The sequence below is a fragment of the Entelurus aequoreus genome, linkage group LG07 (genome assembly GCF_033978785.1).
Source record: "Entelurus aequoreus isolate RoL-2023_Sb linkage group LG07, RoL_Eaeq_v1.1, whole genome shotgun sequence".
NCBI classification, from domain to species: domain Eukaryota; kingdom Metazoa; phylum Chordata; class Actinopteri; order Syngnathiformes; family Syngnathidae; genus Entelurus; species Entelurus aequoreus.
The window spans coordinates 18,702,580-18,726,274 of record NC_084737.1 but is presented as its reverse complement, the minus strand read 5'-3'; the positions used below and the strand labels follow the sequence as shown (position 1 = coordinate 18,726,274).

Below are 23,695 nucleotides of genomic sequence, written 5' to 3'. Positions count from 1 at the left end.
TCCTGAGCCCATGTGGTGATATCCTTTACACACTGATGTCGCTTTTTGATGCAGTACCGCCTGAGGGATCCAAGGTCACGGGCATTCAATGTTACGTGCAGTGATTTCTCCAGATATTCTGAACCTTTTGATGATATTACAGACCTTGGATGGTAAAATCCCTAAAGTCCTTGCAATTGCTCATTGAGAAATGTTGTTCTTAAACTGTTGGACAATTTGCTCACGCATTTGTTCACAAATTTTGTTTGTAAATGACTGAGCATTTCATGGAAGCTGCTTTTATTCCCAATCATGGCACCCACCTGTTCCCAATTATCCTGTTCAACTGTTCCATGTTCCAAATAAGTGTTTGATGAGCATTCCTCAACTTCCTCAGTCTTTTTTGCCACTTGTGCCAGCTTCTTTTTAACCACGTTGCAGGCATCAAATTCCAAATGAGCTAATATTTGCAAAAAATAACAAAGTTTTCCCTTGCGAACGTTAAATATCTTGTCTTTGCAGTCTATTCAATTGAATATAAGTTGAAAAGAATTTGCAAATCATCAAATATTCTGTTTTTATTCACGATTTACACAACGTGCCAACTTCACTGGTTTTGGGGTTTGTACATATTGTCATGTACACTGAATTTTTTTTTTCCCGATTCAACACTAAAAAAAACTGACAGCTAAGTTGCCAAAATGTTACTGTAAAATTTACGATGGTTTTTCCAGCATATAAATGGAAAAAGAAAACCGTACCACTGTTCTTACTGTAAAATCTACGGTTGTTGTGTTTACAGTCTTTTACTATAAATGGAAAAACGATACCACTTTACCATACCACAGTTTTGTTTTGTTTCTTTCTGGGGACTGAGCTACCAGGTTTTTTTTACCGTCATTTTTACAGTGCACAGTTTGATGGATAAATTGCTCAAAAATCACGAGTCAAGTTAATATTTAAGTTGATATTTATTTTTATTGTCGTAACATTTTTTTCAAAATGTATGATAATGTCAAATTTGATGCAAAATTTTAAAAGCCATAAAATTGCATGCAGTACATGTATTTTATATTTTATTTTGAAAATCAAATAGATTTAGTAAGAAAAGACACATATTAATTCCATACTTTCACGGAATACATACAATGATGTGGCGGCCCAGATATGGCCCCCAGGCCTTGAGTTTGACACCTTGGTTTAAGCGTCTTTGAATTTTTGAAAGGCGATCTGTGAATAAAATGTATTATTTTTGTTGTCATGTACTCAGGATGCAGGAATTAAGACTTCAAATACTTCAACTGGCTTTAGGGTAGCTTCTTAAGCTTCTTTGTTGGCTTTCAAAACATTGTTGTAGCAATGCTGCTGTTTCATAAGGTATGATGTGTTGATGCGCAATGTTTTTTTTGTTTCAATTTTTTTTATTTCAGATCAGCTGTACATGTGGACTTGTGTTTTGTATTTTCCAAAGTTTAGTTTTTTTCCTGTATGTGCTCTTATTTTTTTTTAGTGACACTTCCTGTTTTCTTGTTTGCTGCCAACTTTACTTTTAACTAGACGGCTAGTTTCCTCACCTGGCCCAGATTGCCAATCAAGAGGGTTCATAAGCCAGTGTTGTCAGTTAGACGGTGCTGGCCATTAAAGATGGGATTCATGGCTCTTTGAGGGGACCCGGATCTTGAGGAACCGTTCCTTTCAAAGAGTCGTTCAAAAGATTTGCTCGTTATTATATATATATTTTTAGAAGTAACTTGTTTTTATCAAGGATACAGTTATGAGATTTGGATCAGATTAATTCAAACTTATGTCTGTTTCAGTGTCTTGTGCCTGCTGGGTTGTTGACCCCAGGATGCAGAGACAGAGACTTTACTAACACGCGAAGTCCCAGAGAAGGGTCAATTGACATTTTTACCTAGAAAACACACAAGAGGGTCATTTGACCCCTAGTCTCCCCTGTGGACACTCCTTTTGTTATGAAAATGTGGCTGTTAGTGGCACACGGCAGGGGGCCACTTGAGCCTGTGTGGGGGAGGGGACCTTACAGCTCAAGCTTTAGTTCTGAGGTAGGTTGTGTGTGTTTTTGCAAGGATCAACAGAATGAAGGGATCAACACTCTGACATTTATTGTTAAAAAAAATACAAAACAAAACATATTTACAAAGAATGAAAAAGCAACTGTTTTCCCAGTTTTGGTGTGGAGGGTTGTTGCAGAAGCAATTGTTATTTTTGTGTGCCAAAAATAGTTTAAAAAAAAAATTTACAAAGAAAAAAGCATATTTACAAAGAATGAAAAACCATGTCCATGTAAACGTGACTGACATACATTTGAGCAGTCACTCACAATCCTGGCACTGCCATTGCTCCTTTCGGCATTTCCCACATGTATAATTTTTCTGTCTACCTAGACAAACTGCCCCTAACAGCCTCATTACCATAACAAAATGAGTGATTAGTGTATTCGGGAAAAGCGTCGGGCCAAATGACCCCTCTCTGGGTCTTCTAGGTAGACAGAAAAATGCTGGGACTTCTAGTGCTAAGCAAAACTACAATAAAAAATAGTGCAGCTAAGGAGTGCACGGAGAACAAAAAAATGCTGATTAGAGAAGCCACAAAACAAGGAAGCAAAGCAGAGTTAGACACAGGAGGACAGCGCTGGCATATAAAGCCTACTGATTAGCAACCAGGAAAAGGTGTGTCCTGATTGGCAACCAGGGACAAGTGAGGAAGCCAGTACCCAGACTGAAAAAAGGAAACCAAAAAAAGGAAAACAAAATAAGAGCGCAGGACAGGAAATCAAACAAAATACTGAACCAAAGTAAAACAAAGTCCATTTGTCGCCATTGTCTCTGCTTCCTGTGGTCCAGGCACACTCAGATCCTGACAGATAGCAGTTTGGTTGAATTTTATTTGCATAGTGCCAATTCACAGAAACAGACAGAGGCCACGGTCTCGGAAGACCTTACCAAAACACACGGTTCAATGTTTGGGTAGATTTCAGACTGCTCCGAATCAAACCCTGGGACACTTGCAGTTTGTACACGGTTCTTTAAAGCTCATCCTGGTGTGGCATTTCAACAGTCTGCACTTTATTTAGGGTTCCCCCTAGTGGTCACTCAGATACACTCTGTTTGTGTGCACGCAGAATCTCCCGTGGCCATCGTCACCCCCGTTGGACCGCTGCGCATCAGAGCAGGTGAACCCATCAACCTGGAGTGCAAGGCTTCAGGGGAGCCTCGGCCTTCGGTCTCCTGGCACAGGTTGGACAGCAACCGCAAGGTGATGCTGAGCAGCCACGTTCCCATGGAGTCCAACGCAGTCATGCAGGTTCTTACGGCGACTCTTCACCCGGACCTTGTCGTGACCACAAGATGATGATGACCTTTCCTGTGGCTCAGATACTGGCGGCCCGGGTAGAAGACAGCGGCACGTACGTGTGCACGGCACGCAACAACGAAGGTGGCACGGAGACCAGGGTGGAGGTCATTGTGGAGGGAGGCTCCCAAGTGCCCACCGCGCCGAGAGCTTTTGTTCCTGAGCCGCTGATGGTTGTGGTGGAAGGACACACGGCGACCCTACGCTGTGACGCCCACGGTATGCCAACACGTTATCAGGAAACCCTTGAAGGAGGGCCGAGTCCTCCCAGATCCTTTTGTTCTACAGATGCCTTAAGTGACTAGAACCAAAGTTTAACAATTTATTCCACAAAATCGCGGTCGGTACAAACAATAGAAGAATAGCACCGTTGTTTTGCTCCTTCGATGACTCAGTTTCACGTTTTATCTGAGTTCTTGGAAAGTGTACCCCGCTTCCAAAACTGCTTGTCTTCGAATTTCCTTCAGATAAATTCTAACAGAACCGAAGCTCTGATCATTGGTCCTGATAAAAAGGTCTGATCAAGAACTCCCTCTGTGTTCTGGGTGCATCCGTCTCTGCCTCAGGAACCTTGGGCTTGTGTTTGGTCAGTCAAGGTATTTTGAGGTTCGCTGTGGTCAACTGACCAAAAACTGTTTTTATCACGTAGGAAATATATCTAAAGTGAGAATTTTGTTGTCAGAATCGAATCTCGAAATGATCATTCAGGCGTTCATGACTTTTGTAATTTTGTTCCAACAAGTCCAGTCTTCAGAGACTTCAGACTGTACAGACGTTGGATCGACAACAGAACCACATTACCCCCGTTCTATCCAGTCTTCATTGGCTTCCAGTCAAGTGCCACATTGACTTTAAGACTTTAGTCCTGACCTTGGCCATTCAGGCGTTCATGACTTATGTAATTTTGTTCCAACAAGTCCACTCTTCAGAGACTTCAGACTGTACAGACTTTGGACCGACATCAGAACCACATTACCCCCGTTCTATCCAGTCTTCATTGGCTTCCAGTCAAGTTCCACATTGACTTTAAGACTTTAGTCCTGACCTTCCGTGCGTTGCAAGGTAGAGCCCCTCAGTAAACCACTGATTTGTTGTGACCCTACAATTCAGGGCGCAGTCTTCAGGCCAGGGTCTCATAAAGATCCCAAAAACACATTTTAAAACCCGATCAGTCAAGGTCTTTTGAGGGTCGCTGTGGTCAACTGACCAAAAACTGTTTTTATCGCCTAGGAAATATCTCTAAAATGAGAATTTTGATGTCAAAATCGAATCTCGAAATTATCATTCAGGCGTTCATGACTTTTGTAATTTTGTTTCAACAAGTCCACTCTTTAGAGACTTCAGACTGTACAGACGTTGGACCGACAACAGAACCACATTACCCCCATTCTATCCAGTCTTCATTGGCTTCCAGTCAAGTTCCACATTGACTTTAAGACTTTAGTCCTGACCATCCGTGCGTTGCAAGGTAGAGCCCCTCTGTAAACCACTGATTTGTTGTGCCCCTACAATTCAGGGCGCAGTCTTCAGGCCAGGGTCTCATAAAGATCCCAAAAACACATTTTAAAACCCGATCAGTCAAGGTCTTTTGAGGGTCGCTGTGGTCAACTGACCAAAAACTGTTTTTATCGCCTAGGAAATATCTCTAAAATGAGAATTTTGATGTCAAAATCGAATCTCGAAATTATCATTCAGGCTTTCATGACTTTTGTAATTTTGTTTCAACAAGTCCACTCTTTAGAGACTTCATTCAGACTGTACAGACTTTGGACCAACAACACCCCACATTACACCCATTCTATCCAGCCTTCATTGGCTTTCAGTCAAGTTCCACATTGAGTTTAAGACTTTAGTCCTAACTTTCCGTGCGTGGCAAGGTAATTGTTGTGCCCCTACACTTCAGGGCGCAGTCTTCGGTCTTCAGGCCAGGGTCTCCTAAAGAACCCTACAACTAATTTTATCACTTCAGGGCGCAGTCTTCGGTCTTCAGGCCAGGGTCTCCTAAAGAACCCTACAACTAATTTTAAAACCAGAGGAGACCTGGCGTTTCCAGGCTGTAGCCCCCAGACTCTGGAATGACTTGTACCAGTCCACCAGACTATTTTAAGAACCATTTGAAGACTACACTTTTCCTAAAAGCCTTTGGTTAATGGACTTTTAACTTCTGTTATCGTTTTTTTTATGATGTTGCCCTTGTTGTTTTAATGTAATTAACCACACAATTTGACAGGAATCGAAACTGAAAGTTAACTTGCAAGATTCACCTTCTTTACGAGGCTGGTATCTCATTACAACATTAATATTATTATATGTGTGCTATGGTTGTACGGTATACCGGTACTAGTATAGTATGGCGGTACTAATGAATCAAAAACGGTACTATACTCTGTTTGAATAGTACCGTTTTGTTTAGTTTTTTTTGTTTTTTACGGGCATGACGGCGCCTCGTCACGTCATGACATTGCTGGTTTTACGAGCAGAGGAGCGTTTTCGGCAGCGCACACACACGGTGTACTTACAAGCAGACGCAGTGTGTAGACAGAAAAGGGAGAACGGACGCATTTTGGCTTAAAAAATAAAAATAAAGGTGAAGCTATAACACTGAAACGCCCTCAGGAAGTCGGCAGTGTTTTAGCTTCTTCTAAATGACTAATCCTCGTCTCCTTGGCGACAAATACAGTAAGTTTCTTAGGAGGACGAGGAATAGCTAAAACATGCTTCACTACAGACCGTAGGAGGATACAAAAGCTCACCGGTGTCACGGCTAACAAAAGCTAGTGTGCCTGAATGTAAACAAATGCCATGGGTGGATCTACACCTGACATCCACTGTAATGATACCAAGTACAAGAGCGTATCTAGTCGATACTACTATGACTACATCAATATTTTTCATTGTCACACAATATTTTTTATGTTTATAAACTCAGGAAATACGTACCTGGACACATGAGGACTTTCAATATGACCAATGTATGATCCTGTAACTACTTGGTATCGGATCCATACCTATATGTGTGGTATCAGCCGAAACTAATGTAAAGTATCCAAACAACAGAAGAATAAGTGATTATTACATTTTAACAGAAGTGGAGATAGAACATGTTGAAAGGGAAAATAAACAGATATTAACAGTAAATTATCAAGTGGATAAATAATCAAATTTTTTACAGTTTGTCCCTCATAAGTTTGACAAAATAAAAGAACGGTAAATGACACAATATGTTACTGCATACGTCAGCAGACTAATTAGGAGCCTTTGTTTGTTTACTTACTACTAAAAGACAAGTTGTTTAGTATGTTCACTATTTTATTTAAGGACATAATTACAATAAGAAACATATGTTTAATGTACCGTAAGATTTTTTGTTAAAATAAAGCCAATAATGACATTTTTTTGTGGTCCCCTTTATTTAGAAAAGTATCGGAAAGTATCGAAATACATTTTGGTACCGGCGCCGGTTTTAAAAGCGTTAAAGGTGGAAAATATTCCTCTAACATTGTCACAATTAAACCTCACTAGCAGTAAAATGTGTTTCCACTTTGACTGTTCAAGGTTTCCCCTCTCCAACCGTCACGTGGTCCAAGTTGCGGTCACCTCTGCCTTGGCGACATAAGGTGGTGGGCGGCCAACTGGTGCTGCCCAACGTGGGTCGCCAGGACTCTGGGGAATATATTTGCACTGCCACCAACGACGCGGGCACGACGGAAGTCACCGTTACGCTCAATGTGGAAAGTAAGTGGTTTTATTTGTGATGGGAATGTTCTTTGCATGCAACCACGCGGGTTAAAGTGGTGCCGTGACCCGGATTCGAACCTCGCCGGCATGAGAGACGAGCTTGCTAGATACCGAGCTATAATCCTGAGCTTCAAACCCGATAGCCAGCGCTGCTCTTGAGGGAGGTCGACTAACGTATACATGACCCAGCCACACATTTATGTTTGGACAATGTCCGCTAGGAAAAAGAAAAACTCTTGCAGAAGTCTCCCGGAAAACTTCTGCAATGTCTGAAAATATTTGTGAAAAGTTGTTTGGAAGAAGACCAAAATGGTTTGAATTCAAACTAAAGCGTGTACCAACGGGCAAGAAAGGTGTGCTCATTATGCCCCTTTAAGTATGCAAATGTTAGATGATAATAGTGTTGTCTTCCCAGTAACTATACCAGAGGTTGGCAACCCGCGGCTCTAGAGCCGCATGCGGCTCTTTAGCGCCGCCCTAGTGGCTCTCTGGAGCTTTTTCAGAAATGTATGAAAAATGGAAAAAGATGAGGGGAAAAAAAAATATATATTTTTTTAATATGGTTTCTGTAAGAGGACAAACATGACACAAATCTCCCTAATTGTTATAAAGCACATTGTTTATATTAAACATGCTTCACTGATTCAAGTATTTGGCAAATGCCGTTTTGTCCTACTAATTTTGGCAGTCTTTGAACTCACCGTAGTTTGTTTACATGTAGAACTTTCTCCGATTTTCTAGGACGTGTTTTACGCCACTTCTTTTTCTGTCTCATTTTGTCCACCAAACTTTTAACGTTGTGCATGAATGCACAAAGGTGAGTTTTGTTGATGACTTGTGTGGAGTGCTAATCAGACATATTTGGTCACTGCATGACTGCAAGCTAATCGATGCTAACATGCTATTTAGGCGAGCTATATATGTACATATTGCATCATTATGCCTCTTTTGTAGGTATATTTGAGGTAATTTAGTTTCCTTTAAGGCATCTTAATTCAATTTATGTCTCATGACGCACTATCTGTAATATGGCTTTTAATTTTTTGCGGCTCCAGACAGATTTGTTTTTGTATTTTTGGTCCAATATGGCTCTTTCAACATTTTGGGTTGCCGACCCCTGAACTATACAATATGGTGCTATTGTGGACTGACTATTTTAACATACTTTGGTTTAAATTCAAACTAAAACGTGTACCAACGGGTAAGAAAGGTGTGTTGATTATGCCCCTTTAAATATGCAAATATTGGATGATAATAGTTGTATCTTCCCAGTAACTATAAAATATGGTGGTATTGGAGACTGAGTATTTTAACGTACTTTGATGGTAGTCCTTCTCCCAGCCCCTCCATGGTTTAAATGCAAACTAAAACGTGTACCAACAGGTAAGAAAGGTGTGTTAATTATGCCCCTTTAAGTATGCAAATATTGGATGATAATAGTTGTGTCTTCCCAGTAACTATAAATATGGTGCTAATGTAGACTGAGTATTTTAACGTACTTTGATGGTAAACCTTCTCCTCAGCGCCTCCATGGTTTAAATTCAAAATAAAATGTGTACCAACGGGTAAGAAAGGTGTGTTAATTATGCCCCCTTTAGTATGCAAAATATTGGATGATAATAGTTGTGTCTTCCCAGTAACTATAAAATATGGTGCTAATGTAGACTGAGTATTTTAACGTACTTTGATGGTAAACCTTCTCCTCAGCGCCTCCATGGTTTAAATTCAAACTAAAATGTGTACCAACGGGTAAGAAAGGTGTGTTAATTATGCCCCCTTTAGTATGCAAAATATTGGATGATAATAGTTGTGTCTTCCCAGTAACTATAAATTATGGTGCTAATGTAGACTGAGTATTTTAACGTACTTTGATGGTAAACCTTCTCCCCAGCGCCTCAAGGATTTAAATTATAACTAAAACGTGTACCAACGGGTAAGAAAGGTGTGTTAATTATGCCCCTTTAAGTATGCAAAATATTGGATGGTAATAGTTGTCTTTCCAGTAACTATAAAATATGGTGCTTTTGTAGACTGAGTATTTTAACGTACTTTGATGGTAAACCTTCTCTCCAGCCCCTCCATGGTTTAAATTCAAACTAAAACGTGTACCAACGGGTAAGAAAGGTGTGTTAATTATGCCTCTTTAAGTATGCAAAATATTGGATGATAATAGTTGTGTCTTCCCAGTAACCATAAAATAGGGTGCTATTGTAGTATTTTAACGTACTTTGATGGTAAACCTTCTCCCCAGCCCCTCAATGGTTTAAATTCAAACTAAAACGTGTACCAACGGGTAAGAAAGGTGTGTAATTATGCCCCTTTAAGTATGCAAATACTGGATGAGAATAGTTGTCTTCCCAGTAACTATAAAATATGGTGCTAATGTAGACTGAGTATTTTAACATACTTTGATGGTAAACCTTCTCACCAGCGCCTCCATGGTTTAAATTCAAACTAAAACGTGTACCAACGGGTAAGAAAGGTGTGTTAATTATGCCCCTTTAAGTATGCAAAATATTGGATGATAATAGTTGTGTCTTCCCAGTAACCATAAAATAGGGTGCTATTGTAGTATTTTAACGTACTTTGATGGTAAACCTTCTCCCCAGCCCCTCAATGGTTTAAATTCAAACTAAAACGTGTACCAACGGGTAAGAAAGGTGTGTAATTATGCCCCTTTAAGTATGCAAATACTGGATGAAAATAGTTGTCTTCCCAGTAACTATAAAATATGGTGCTAATGTAGACTGAGTATTTTAACATACTTTGATGGTAAACCTTCTCACCAGCGCCTCCATGGTTTAAATTCAAACTAAAACGTGTACCAAGGGGTAAGAAAGGTGTGTTAATTATGCCCCTTTAAGTATGCAAAATATTGGATGATAATAGCTGTGTCTTTCCAGTAACTATAAAATATGGTGCTTTTGTAGACTGAGTATTTTAACATACTTTGATGGTAAACCTTCTCACCAGCGCCTCCATGGTTTAAATTCAAACTAAAACATGTACCAACGGGTAAGAAAGGTGTGTTAATTATGCCCCTTTGAGTATGCAAAATATTGGGTTATAATAGGTGTGTCTTTCCAGTAACTATAAAATATGGTGCTTTTGTAGACTGAGTATTTTAACGTACTTTGATGGTAAACCTTCTCCCCAGCCCCTCCATGGTTTAAATTCAAACTAAAACGTGTACCAACGGGTAAGAAAGGTGTGTTAATTATGCCCCTTTAAGTATGCAAATATTGGATGATAATAGTTGTGTCTTCCCAGTAACTATAAAATATGGTGCTAATGTAGACTGAGTATTTTAACGTACTTTGATGGTAAACCTTCTCCCCAGCGCCTCAAGGATTTAAATTATAACTAAAACGTGTACCAACGGGTAAGAAAGGTGTGTTAATTATGCCCCTTTAAGTATGCAAAATATTGGATGGTAATAGTTGTCTTTCCAGTAACTATAAAATATGGTGCTTTTGTAGACTGAGTATTTTAACGTACTTTGATGGTAAACCTTCTCTCCAGCCCCTCCATGGTTTAAATTCAAACTAAAACGTGTACCAACGGGTAAGAAAGGTGTGTTAATTATGCCTCTTTAAGTATGCAAAATATTGGATGATAATAGTTGTGTCTTCCCAGTAACCATAAAATAGGGTGCTATTGTAGTATTTTAACGTACTTTGATGGTAAACCTTCTCCCCAGCCCCTCAATGGTTTAAATTCAAACTAAAACGTGTACCAACGGGTAAGAAAGGTGTGTAATTATGCCCCTTTAAGTATGCAAATACTGGATGAGAATAGTTGTCTTCCCAGTAACTATAAAATATGGTGCTAATGTAGACTGAGTATTTTAACATACTTTGATGGTAAACCTTCTCACCAGCGCCTCCATGGTTTAAATTCAAACTAAAACGTGTACCAACGGGTAAGAAAGGTGTGTTAATTATGCCCCTTTAAGTATGCAAAATATTGGATGATAATAGTTGTGTCTTTCCAGTAACTATAAATATGGTGCTAATGTAGACTGAGTATTTTAACATACTTTGATGGTAGATCTTCTCCCCAGCCCCTCCATGGTTTAAATTCAAACTAAAACGTGTACCAACGGGTAAGAAAGGTGTGTTAATTATGCCTCTTTAAGTATGCAAAATATTGGATGATAATAGTTGTGTCTTCCCAGTAACTATAAATATGGTGCTAATGTAGACTGAGTATTTTAATGTACTTTGATGGTAAACCTTCTCCCCAGCGCCTCAAGGGTTTAAATTCTAACTAAAACGTGTACCAACGGGTAAGAAAGGTGTGTTAATTATGCCCCTTTAAGTATGCAAATATTGGATGATAATAGTTGTGTCTTCCCAGTAACTATAAATTATGGTGCTAATGTAGACTGAGTATTTTAACGTACTTTGATGGTAAACCTTCTCCCCAGCGCCTGAAGGGTTTAAATTCTAACTAAAACGTGTACCAACAGGTAAGAAAGGTGTGTTAATTATGCCCCTTTAAGTATGCAAAATATTGGATGATAATAGTTGTGTCTTACCAGTAACCATAAAATATGGTGCTAATGTAGACTGAGTATTTTAACGTACTTTGATGGTAAACCTTCTCCCCAGCCCCTCCATGGTTTAAATTGAAACTAAAACGTGTACCAACGGGTAAGAAAGGTGTGTTAATTATGCCTCTTTAAGTATGCAAAATATTGGATGATAATAGTTGTGTCTTCCCAGTAACTATAAATTATGGTGCTAATGTAGACTGAGTATTTTAATGTACTTTGATGGTAAACCTTCTCCCCAGCCCCTCCATGGTTTAAATTCAAACTAAAACGTGTACCAACGGGTAAGAAAGGTGTGTTAATTATGCCTCTTTAAGTATGCAAATATTGGATGATAATAGTTGTGTCTTCCCAGTAACTATAAATTATGGTGCTTTTGTAGACTGAGTATTTTAACGTACTTTGATGGTAAACCTTCTCCCCAGCCCCTCCATGGTTTAAATTGAAACTAAAACGTGTACCAACGGGTAAGAAAGGTGTGTTAATTATGCCTCTTTAAGTATGCCAATATTGGATGATTATAGTTGTGTCTTTCCAGTATCTATAAAATATGGTGCTTTTGTAGACTGAGTATTTTAACGTACTTTGATGGTAAACCTTCTCCTCAGCGCCTCAAGGGTTTAAATTCAAACTAAAATGTGTACCAACGGGTAAGAAAGGTGTGTTAATTATGCCCCTTTAAGTATGCAAATATTGGAGGATAATAGTTGTATCTTCCCAGTAACTATAAAATATGGTGGTATTGGAGACTGAGTATTTTAACGTACTTTGATGGTAGACCTTCTCCCCAGCCCCTCCATGGTTTAAATGCAAACTAAAACGTGTACCAACAGGTAAGAAAGGTGTGTTAATTATGCCCCTTTAAGTATGCAAATATTGGATGATAATAGTTGTGTCTTCCCAGTAACTATAAATATGGTGCTAATGTAGACTGAGTATTTTAACGTACTTTGATGGTAAACCTTCTCCTCAGCGCCTCCATGGTTTAAATTCAAACTAAAACGTGTACCAACGGGTAAGAAAGGTGTGTTAATTATGCCCCCTTTAGTATGCAAAATATTGGATGATAATAGTTGTGTCTTCCCAGTAACTGTAAAATATGGTGCTAATGTAGACTGAGTATTTCAACGTACTTTGATGGTAAACCTTCTCCCCAGCGCCTCAAGGGTTTAAATTGAAACTAAAACATGTACCAACAGGTAAGAAAGGTGTGTTAATTATGCCCCTTTAAGTATGCAAAATATTGGATGATAATAGTTGTGTCTTCCCAGTAACTATAAATATGGTGCTTTTGTAGACTGAGTATTTTAATGTACTTTGATGGTAAACCTTCTCCCTAGCCCCTCCATGGTTTAAATTCAAACTAAAACGTGTACCAACGGGTAAGAAAGGTGTGTTAATTATGCCCCTTTAAGTATGCAAAATATTGGATGATAATAGTTGTGTCTTCCCAGTAACTATAAATATGGTGCTAATGTAGACTGAGTATTTTAACGTACTTTGATGGTAAACCTTCTCCCCAGCGCCTCAAGGGTTTAAATTCAAACTAAAACGTGTACCAACGGGTAAGAAAGGTGTGTTAATTATGCCTCTTTAAGTATGCAAAATATTGGATGATAATAGTTGTGTCTTTCCAGTAACTATAAATATGGTGCTAATGTAGACTGAGTATTTTAACATACTTTGATGGTAAACCTTCTCCCCAGCCCCTCCATACGCCACCTCTGTGCCCGACGACGTGGCAGTGCGTGTGGGGGAGGTGATCAGGTTGCAGTGCCTGGCGCACGGCACTCCTCCTTTGAGCTACACCTGGACCAAGGTGGACGGAGCGCTGCCTTCCAGGGCTCATGTCAGTGACGGCGACCTCCAGATCAATCTGGCGACCCCCGAAGACGCCGGCAACTACAAGTGTGTGGCCAGCAACCAGGTGGGCCACAGTGAAGTGGTGGCTAGAGTTGCGGTCAGATGTAAGTCCAAGGAGTACCTCGATACTGGATTTGGTGTTCGAATCCTACTTAAAGAAACAGTGCTGTCCCTGAACGCCACACCGCTCACTGGTGCTCCTCTTACAGCGCCACTGGCGGTGCGGGTGTGGCCACAAGTGGAGGTGAAGGCTCAGGGCAGCGCGGTGGAGTTCACGTGTTCTGCAGCCGGAGGAGTGGAGACCAAAGTTGAGTGGCTGAAGGAGGGCGGCGCCCTGCCCCCGAACCACCACGTCAAGGACGGCGTGCTCAGGTGACACTAGCACCAGATAACGAATGTTTGCTTCACCACTTCACAGTTGAGTGATGGACAGCTGGTGCAGGCAGTAAACGTCTGCTGGCTATTTCTTTCTCACACGGTCTTCGTTTTGTTGACTCAAAATGTCCGTCTGCGTTATTGTCAACAGTCTGCATTAATTCATTTTAACGTGGCCCGCCACCTCATTTAAAGTGACCGCCACATTATTTATTGTGACCCTTGACGCCATTTAAAATGGCCCGCCACGTCATTTAAAATTACCTGCCGCCCCATTTAAATTAGCCAGCCACATAATTTAAATTGGCCTGGCACGTCATGAAAATGGCCCCCTCCTTACCTTAATTTGGCCCGCTACTGTATTTGATGTGACTCGCCACATCATTTAAAGTGGCCCGCTACTTTATTTAATTTGACTCGCCACATCATTTTAAGTGGCCTGCCACACCATTTAGAGTTGATCGCCACATCATTTAATGCGATCTGCCATATCCTTTAAAATGGCCCACCACATAATTAATGTGGCCCGCCTTCTCATTTAAAGTGACCGCTACTTCATTTATTGTGACCCCGACGCCATTTAAAATGGCCCGCCACATCATTTAAAATTACCTGCCGCCCCATTTAAATTAGCCAGCCACATAATTTAAATTGGCCTGGCACGTCATGAAAATGGCCCCCTCCTTACCTTAATTTGGCCCGCTACTGTATTTGATGTGACTCGCCACATCATTTAAAGTGGCCCGCTACTTTATTTAATTTGACTCGCCACATCATTTTAAGTGGCCTGCCACACCATTTAGAGTTGATCGCCACATCATTTAATGCGACCTGCCATATCCTTTAAAATGGCCCACCACATAATTATTGTGGCCCGCCACCTCATTTAAAGTGACCGCTACTTCATTTATTGTGACCCCGACGCCATTTAAACTGGCCCGCCACGTCATTTAAAATTACCTGCCGCCCCATTTAAATTAGCCAGCCACATAATTTAAATTGGCCTGGCACGTCATAAAAATGGCTCCCTCCTTACCTTAATTTGGCCCGCTACTGTATTTGATGTGACTCGCCACATCATTTAAAGTGGCCCGCTACTTTATTTAATTTGACTCGCCACATCATTTTAAGTGGCCTGCCACACCATTTAGAGTTGATCGCCACATCATTTAGTGCGACCTGCCATGTCCTTTAAAATGGCCCACCACATAATTATTGTGGCCCGCCTTCTCATTTAAAGTGACCGCTACTTCATTTATTGTGACCCCGACGCCATTTAAACTGGCCCGCCACATCATTTAAAATTACCTGCCACACCATTTAAATTAGCCAGCCACATAATTTAAAGTGGCCTGCCACATAATTTAAAATGGCCCCCTCCTTACCTTAATTTGGCACGCTACTGTATTTAATTTGACTCGCCACTTAATTTTAAGTGGCCTGCCACACCATTTAGAGTTGATTGCCACACCATTTAACACCACCCACCATATCCTTTAAAATGGCCCACCACATAATTAATGTGGCCCGCCTTCTCATTTAAAGTGACCGCTACTTCATTTATTGTGACCCCGACGCCATTTAAAATGGCCCGCCACAACATTTAAAATTACCTGCCACACCATTTAAATTAGCCAGCCACATAATTTAAGGTGGCCTGCCACGTCAATTAAAATGGCCCCCTCCTTACTTTAATTTAGCCCGCTACTTTATTTAATGTGACTCGCCACATAATTTTAAGTAGCCTGCCACGTAATTTAAATTGGCCCGCTACTTTATTTAATTTGACTCGCCACGTCATTTTAAGTGGCCTGCCACACCATTTAGAGTTGATCTCCACATCAACTAACGTGACCCGCCATATCCTTTAAAATGACCCACCACATAATTAAATGGCCCATCACATAATTAAATTGGCCAGCCACATAATTTAAAGTGTCCTGCCACATCAATTAAAATGGCCCGCTCCTTACCTTAATTTGGCCCGCTACTTTATTTAATGTGACTCACCACATAATTTAAAGTGGCCCGCCACATCATTTAAGGTGGCCCACTACTTAACTTAATTTGGCCCGCTACATTATTTAATATGACTCGCCACTGCATTTTAAGTGACCAGCCACTTCATTTAAAGGTGCCTGCCACACCATTTAGTTTGGCTCGCTACGTCATTTTAATTGGCCTGCCACATCCTTTAAATTGGCCTGCTACTTAACTCAATTTGGCCCCCTACTTTATTTAATGTGACTTGCTACATCATTTTAAGTGGCCTGCCACATCATTTATTGTGACCTGTGACGACATTTAAAATGGCCCACCACATCATTTAAAGTTGCCTGCCACATCATTTAAAGTGGCCCGCTACTTTATTTAATTTGACTCGTCACGTCATTTTAAGTGGCCTGCCACACCATTTAGAGTTGATCCACATCATTTAATGCGACCCTCCATATCCTTTAAAATGGCCCACCACATAATTAATGTGGCCCGCCACACCATTTAGAGTTGATCCACATAATTTAACACGACCCGCCATATCCTTTAAAATGGCCCACCACATAATTATTGTGGCCCGCCACATCATTTAAAGTGACCGCTACTTCATTTATTGGGACCCCTGACGCCATTTAAAATGGCCCGCCACATCATTTAAAATTACCTGCCACACCATTTAAATTAGCCAGCCACATAATTTAATGTGGCCTGCCACATCATTTAAAATGGCCCCATCCTTACCTTAATTTGGCCCACTACTGTATTTAATGTGACCCGCTACATCATTTCAAGTAGCCTGCCACATCATTTAAAGTGGCCCGCTACGTTATTTAATTTGACTCGCCACGTCATTTTAAGTGGCCTGCCAGGCACACCGTTTAGAGTTGATCGCCACATCATTTAATATGACCCGCCATATCCTTTAAAATGGCCCACCACATAATTAATGTGGCCCGCCACATCATTTAAAGGGATCGCTACTTCATTAATTGGGACCCCTGATGCCATTTAATATGGCCCGCCACATCATTTAAAGTTACCTGCCACGCCATTTAAATTAGCCAGCCACATAATTTCAATTGGCCTGCCATATCAATTAAAACGGCCCGCACCTTACCTTAATTTGGCCTGCTACTTTATTTAATGTGACTCACCACATAATTTAAATTGGCCCGCTACATTATTTAATATGACTCGCCACTGCATTTTAAGTGACCATCCACTTCCTTTAAAGGTGCCTGCCACACCATTTAGTTTGGCCCGCTACGTCATTTTAATTGGCCTGCCACATCCTTTAATTTGGCCTGCTATTTAACTCAATTTGGCCCCCTACTTTATTTAATGTGACTTGCTACATCATTTTAAGTGGCCTGCCACATCATTTATCGTGACCTGTGACAAAAAATGAAAATGGCCCACCACATAATTTAAAGTTGTCTGCCACATCATTTAAAATGGCCCCCTCCTTACCTTAATTTGGCCCGCTACTGTATTTAATGTGACTCGCTACATCATTTTAAGTAGCCTGCCACATCATTTAAAGTGGCCCGCTACTTTATTTAATTTGACTGGCCACATCATTTTATATGGCCTGCCACATCATTTAGAGTTGATCGTCACATCATTTAATGCGACCTGCCATATCCCTTAAAATGGCCTGCCACATCATTTAAATTGACCGCTACTTCATTAATTGGGACCCCCGACGCCATCTAAAATGGCCCGCCACATCATTTAAAATTACCTGCCACACCATTTAAATTAGCCAGCCACATAATTTAATGTGGCCTGCCACATCAATTAAAACGGCCCGCTTCTTACCTTAATTTAACCTGCTACTTTATTTAATGTGACTCACCACATAATTTAAAGTGGCCTGCCACACTACTTAACTTAATTTGGCCCGCTACATTATTTAATGTGACTCGCCGCTTCATTTTAAGTGGCCAGCCCCATCATTTAAAGGTGCCCGCCACACCATTTAGTTTGGCTCGCTACGTCATTTTAAGTGGCCTGCCACATCCTTTAAACTGGGCTGCTTCTTAACTTAATTTGGCCTGCTACTTTATTTGACATGACTTGCTACATCATTTTTAGTAGCCCGCCACATCATTTATTGTGACCTGCGACGACATTTAAAATGGCCCACCACATAATTTAAAGTTGCCTGTCTCATCATTTAAATTAGCCCGTCACATCATTTAATGTGGCCTGCCTCATCATTTAAATTAGCCCGCCACGTCATTTAAATTGGCCTGCCACGTCCTTTAAAATGGCCTGCCACTTAACTTAATTTGACCCGCTCAGTTATTTAATGTGACTCGCCACATCATTTTAAGTGGCCAGCCACATCATTCAAAAAGGCTTGCCACATCATTTGAAGTTGCCTGCCACACCATTTAGTTTGGCCCGCTACGTCCTTTTATGTGGCCTGCCATATCCTTTAAAATGGCCCGCTACTTAACTTAACTTGGACCGCTTCTTTATTTAATGTGACTTGCTACATCATTTAAAGTGGCACCGCCAGCCACTTCATTTAAATTGCCCTGCCAATTCCTTTAAATTGGCCCACTACTTAGTTTGGCCCGCTACTTTTTTATTGTGACTCGCCACATAATTTTTAGTGTCTCGCCACATCATTTAAAATGGCCTGCTACTTAACTTAATTTGGACTGCTACTTTATATAATTTGACATGCCACATCATTTAAAGTGGCCTGCCACATCATTTAAAGTGGCCTGCCACACCATTTAATTTAGCCGCAACATCATCTAATACGGCCCACCTTATCCTTTAAAATCACCCGCTACTTAACTTAACTTGACCGCTACGTCATTCAATAAGGCCCGCCACTTTATTTAATGTGACCCACCATGTCCTTTAAAATGTCTCGCTACTTAACTTAATTTGGCCTGCCGCACTATTTAATTTGGCCTGCGATGTCATCTAAAAAGGTCCACCATATAATTTGAAATCGCTTGCTGCCTAACTTAATTTGGCTCGCCACATCATTTAAAATGGCCTGCCACATCATTCAAGTTGGCTCGCTACGTCATTTAAAATGGCCCGCCACTTTATTTAATGTTACCCGCCTTGTCATTTTAAGTCGCACCCCACATCATTTAAACTGGCCTGTCGCATCATTTAAATGTGTCTGCCACACCATTTAACTCAGGGGTGTCCAAACTTTTTCCACAGAGGGCCGCACACGGAAAAATTAAAGCATGTGGGGGCCATTTTGATATTTTTCATTTTCAAACCATAACAAAATATATGCATTTTTTATTTATTTTACCTTTAGGGGTCCCGGGGACCATAAAGGGTCTCAGTCATTAAAATGTTAAAAATAAGTCAGATTATTATTTTTTTTAAATTATTTAACGCTTCCAGTAAATCTCTATATCAACTTCAAGTTGATATGAAGTAATACAAATTAAAAAAAATGTTTTATGGCTTTTCTGTCAAAAACAACTTAGTTTTTTTTATAGTAAAACTGAAATATGCAGTATTTAGTAATTACAGCCCTAAAAGATCAATAATGCAGGACACCATTGATTTTAATTCTTTCATATTTTTGAGTAATCACAGTGAAAAGATAAATAAAAAATCACTAAATATATTTGGGATCCAAAAGGTGCCGCACTCATAAAGTGATACATTTTTATTAGGTTTTTCATTTACTTTCAACACTTAAGTTACGAGATCAACTTCAGATATATCTGTCCATTTTATGCTGGAACTATTATTTTGTTTGTTTTATGCGCTTTTGTCAAAGAAAACTTTGATGTTTTTTTATGGCTACTACACAATATATGCAATATTTACCACATAAAACATTTTAAAATGAAATATTTGAAGTAATTGGAGCCCTGAAAATAATTCATTATAACATGGATTTTTTGTCTTTTCTTTTTTTTTTTTTGAGCAATGGCAAAAAAAGAAAAATGAAGAAAGACAAAAGAAAAAAAAAACAGCCTGCAGGGCAGCTTTTTTGTCAACATTGCAACTTTTTCTCGTTAGATTTCACCTCATTCCACTTTTTTTAATGTTCTTTTTTATTTTTACAATAGTATTTCCAGAATGTGTGGCGGGCCGGTAAACAATTAGCTGCGGGCCGCAAATGGCCCCCGGGCCGCACTTTGGACACCCCTGATTTAACTTAGTATGTCCTTTAAAGTGGCCCACTACTTAAGTTAATTTGGCCCGCCACATCATTTAATTTGGCCTGCTACGTCATTTAAATTGGCCTTTTAAGTGACCTGAGCACGGCTGGAAATAATAAAGCACTTTTGGCTAAATGCATTTGCTCTTTGAATTTTGACAGAAAACCCCCCCGAAACGGACAAGCGGTAGAAAATGGATGGATGGCTGGAATGTTGCACTTGTGATTGCATAAGTTCTACACTGTAATATTATCATGCAACACAATGTTCCACAATTTACTTTTGGGTTATCAAAAATAACTACTAAAATATCTGCGGTTCACCTTGACTTTTCATAGCAAGTTATCAATCAATCTTTAATATAATAATCAAAATAACTCGGCCATAAAATTATGTAACAAGGCTATTATATGTTTGTATTTATATATATATATTCACTGTTAGACGCAGCCCTCTGAAGGCAGCCATAGTTGCGATGTGGCCCTCAATAGAAAGACGTTTGACACCTCTTGTTTATATCCAAACATGACTCAGGTCTAAATGTTTGGAAACGTGTTCTTTCTATCTGAGTAATGCTGTCATTTATAGCAACAGCAGCTCATTTCTCAATGTTATCTCTGCATGAGTACTTACACAAATCCTTACATGGGCACCGAGGCCCCACATGTAGTTTTGTAAATATTAAAGGCCTACTGAAAGCCACTACTACCGACCACGCAGTCTGATAGTTTATATATCAATGATGAAATCTTAACATTGCAACACATGCCAATACGCCCGGGTTAACTTATAAAGTGCAATTTTAAATTTCCCGCGAAACTTCCGGTTGAAAACGTCTATGTATGATGACGTATGCGAGTGACGTCAATGGTTGAAACGGAAGTATTCGGACACCATTGTATCACAATACTAAAAGCTCTGTTTTCATCGCAAAATTCCACAGTATTCTGGACATCTGTGTTGGTGAATCTTTTGCAATTTGTTTAATGAACAATGAAGACTGCAAAGAAGAAAGCTGTAGGTGGGATCGGTGTATTAGCGGCTGGCTGCAGCAACACAACCAGGAGGACTTTGACTTGGATAGCAGACGCGCTATCCGACGCTAGCCGCCGACCGCATCGATGATCGGGTGAAGTCCTTCGTCGCTCCGTCGATCGCTGGAACGAAGGTGAGCGCGGGTGTTGATGAGCAGATGAGGGCTGGCTGGCGTAGGTGGATAGCTAATATTTTTAGCATAGCTCTGTGAGGTCCCGTAGCTAAGTTAGCTTCAATGGCGTCGTTAGCAACAGCATTGTTAAGCTTCGCCAGGCTGGAAAGCATTAACCGTGTATTTACAGGTCCGTGGTTTAATAGTATTGTTGATTTTCTGTCTATCCTTCCAGTCAGGGGTTTATTTCTTTTGTTTCTATCTGCAGTTAAGCCCGATGCTATCACGTTAGCTCCGTAGCTAAAGTGCTTCGCCGATGTATTGTCGTGGAGATAAAAGTCACTGTGAATGTCCATTTCGCGTTCTCGACTCTCATTTTCAAGAGGATATAGTACCTCTTGTTTATATCCAAACATGACTCAAGTCTAAATGTTTGGAAACGTGTTCTTCCTATCTGCGTAATGCTGTCATTTATAGCTACAGCAGCTCATTTTTCCACTTTATCTCTGCAGGAGTACTCCGACAAATCCTTACATGGGTAAATATTGATATTTAATGCTGAAAATGCTTACGTTTATGCTCGTCCCCAGGATTGAGAACCTCGAGCAGAGCAACGAAGGCGTTTACATCTGCCGGGCCAGCAGCGTGTACGGCCAGGCTCAGGACGCGGCCCGGCTGACCATTCAAGGTCTGCGACGTGACCGTAGACTGCACCGTGCATCTTTACAGTAATATTAGTCAACGCACGACTTCTCCTTCCCACCCGCAGCCCTGCCCAAGGTGATGATCAACGTGCGCACCTCGGTGCAGACCGTGATGATCGGCAACTCCGTGGAGTTTGAATGCCAGGCGGTCGGCGACCCCGAGCCCAGCGTGCAGTGGAGCAAAGTGGGCGGGCCTCTGCCCGCGCACATCGTGGTGACGGGCGGCATGCTGAAGATCCGCCGCGTGACGGAGGCCGACGCGGGCCAGTACCGCTGCACGGCCACCAATGACGTGGGCTCGGTGCAGTCCCAGGTGGTGCTCAATGTCCAGTGTGAGTATGTTTAGTCATCGTTCTAGGGTTGTTTTCAGGCTCTGATCCACTAAAAGTTTGCACGTATTACCACTAGGGATGGCTACTGGTCACATTTCAACCGATACGATACCAATTCCCCATACTTGGGAATCGATACCGGTACTCAACAGTACCAATTTTTGATAATTTTGTGTGTTAATAAGTATGAATTGTTTTTGTTAATACAATTTCATTTTTAATACAACATTTGAAAATGAGACAATTATGATAACTTCTCTCCAATTGGTGTATCTTGTTTCAGTATCACTTTTCTACATCTCATTTGCAAGAACTACATTAAGTGGCAAGTTCAAGACTTTAGATGGCAATAGTGTATAGTTTATGTTGGTTTTGTTGCGCCCTAAAAAGTGCTAATACTGTAAGCATTGTACTTAATGCACACCAGCTGTTTATAACTAGGGATGGCTACTGGTCACATTTGAACCGATACAGTACCAATTCCCTATACTTGGGAATCAATACCGGTACCCAACAGTAGCAATTTTCGATAATTTTGTGTGTTAATAAGTATGAATTGTTTTTATTAATACAATTTTATTTTTAATGCAACATTTGAAAATGAGATAATTATGATGACTTCTCTCAAATTGGTATATCTTGTTTCAGTATCACTTTTCTACATCTCATTTGCAAGAACTACATTAAGTGGCAAGTTCAAGACTTTAGATGGCAATAGTGTATAGTTTATGTTGGTTTTGTTGCGCCCTAAAAAGTGATAATACTGTAAGCATTGTACTTAATGCACACCAGCTGTTTACAACTAGGGATGGCTACTGGTCACATTTGAACCGATACGGTACCAATTCCCGATACTTGGGAATCGATGCCGGTACGCAACAGTAGCAATTTTCGATATTTTTGTGTGTTAATAAGTATGAATTGTTTTTGTTAATACAATTTCATTTTTAATGCAACATTTGAAAATGAGACAATTATGATAACTTCTCTCCAATTGGTATATCTTGTTTCAGTATCACTTTTCTACATCTCATTTGCAAGAACTACATTAAGTGGCAAGTTCAAGACTTTAGATGGCAATAGTGTATAGTTTATGTTGGTTTTGTTGCGCCCTAAAAAGTGTTAATACTGTAAGCATTGTACTTAATGCACACCAGCTGTTTACAACTAGGCATCGCTACTGGTCACATTTGAACAGATACGGTACCAATTCCCCATTCTTGGGAATCGATACCGGTACTCAACAGTACCAATTTTTGATATTTTTGTGTGTTAATAAGTATGAATTGTTTTTGTTAATACAATTTAATTTTTAATGCAACATTTGAAAATGAGACAATTATGATAACTTCTCTCCAATTGGTATATTTTGTTTCAGTATCACTTTTCTACATCTCATTTGCAAGAACTACATTAAGTGGAAAGTCCAAGACTTTAAATGGCAATAGTGTATAGTTTATGTTGTTTTTTTT

At 40.2% G+C, this 23,695-nt stretch overlaps 1 protein-coding gene across 1 annotated transcript in view; it reads left to right on the top strand.

Moving 5' to 3' along the window:
• The window catches only part of hspg2 (heparan sulfate proteoglycan 2), a 337,691-nt gene that overhangs the window by 277,735 nt on the left and 36,261 nt on the right, over positions 1-23,695 (top strand). The window contains exons 60-66 of the mRNA XM_062052774.1: positions 3,122-3,303; positions 3,375-3,570; positions 6,907-7,086; positions 13,351-13,611; positions 13,717-13,879; positions 21,778-21,875; positions 21,957-22,223. Of these exons, the coding sequence (XP_061908758.1) occupies positions 3,122-3,303; positions 3,375-3,570; positions 6,907-7,086; positions 13,351-13,611; positions 13,717-13,879; positions 21,778-21,875; positions 21,957-22,223 (1,347 nt within the window). The remainder of the gene's footprint in view (positions 1-3,121; positions 3,304-3,374; positions 3,571-6,906; positions 7,087-13,350; positions 13,612-13,716; positions 13,880-21,777; positions 21,876-21,956; positions 22,224-23,695) is intronic.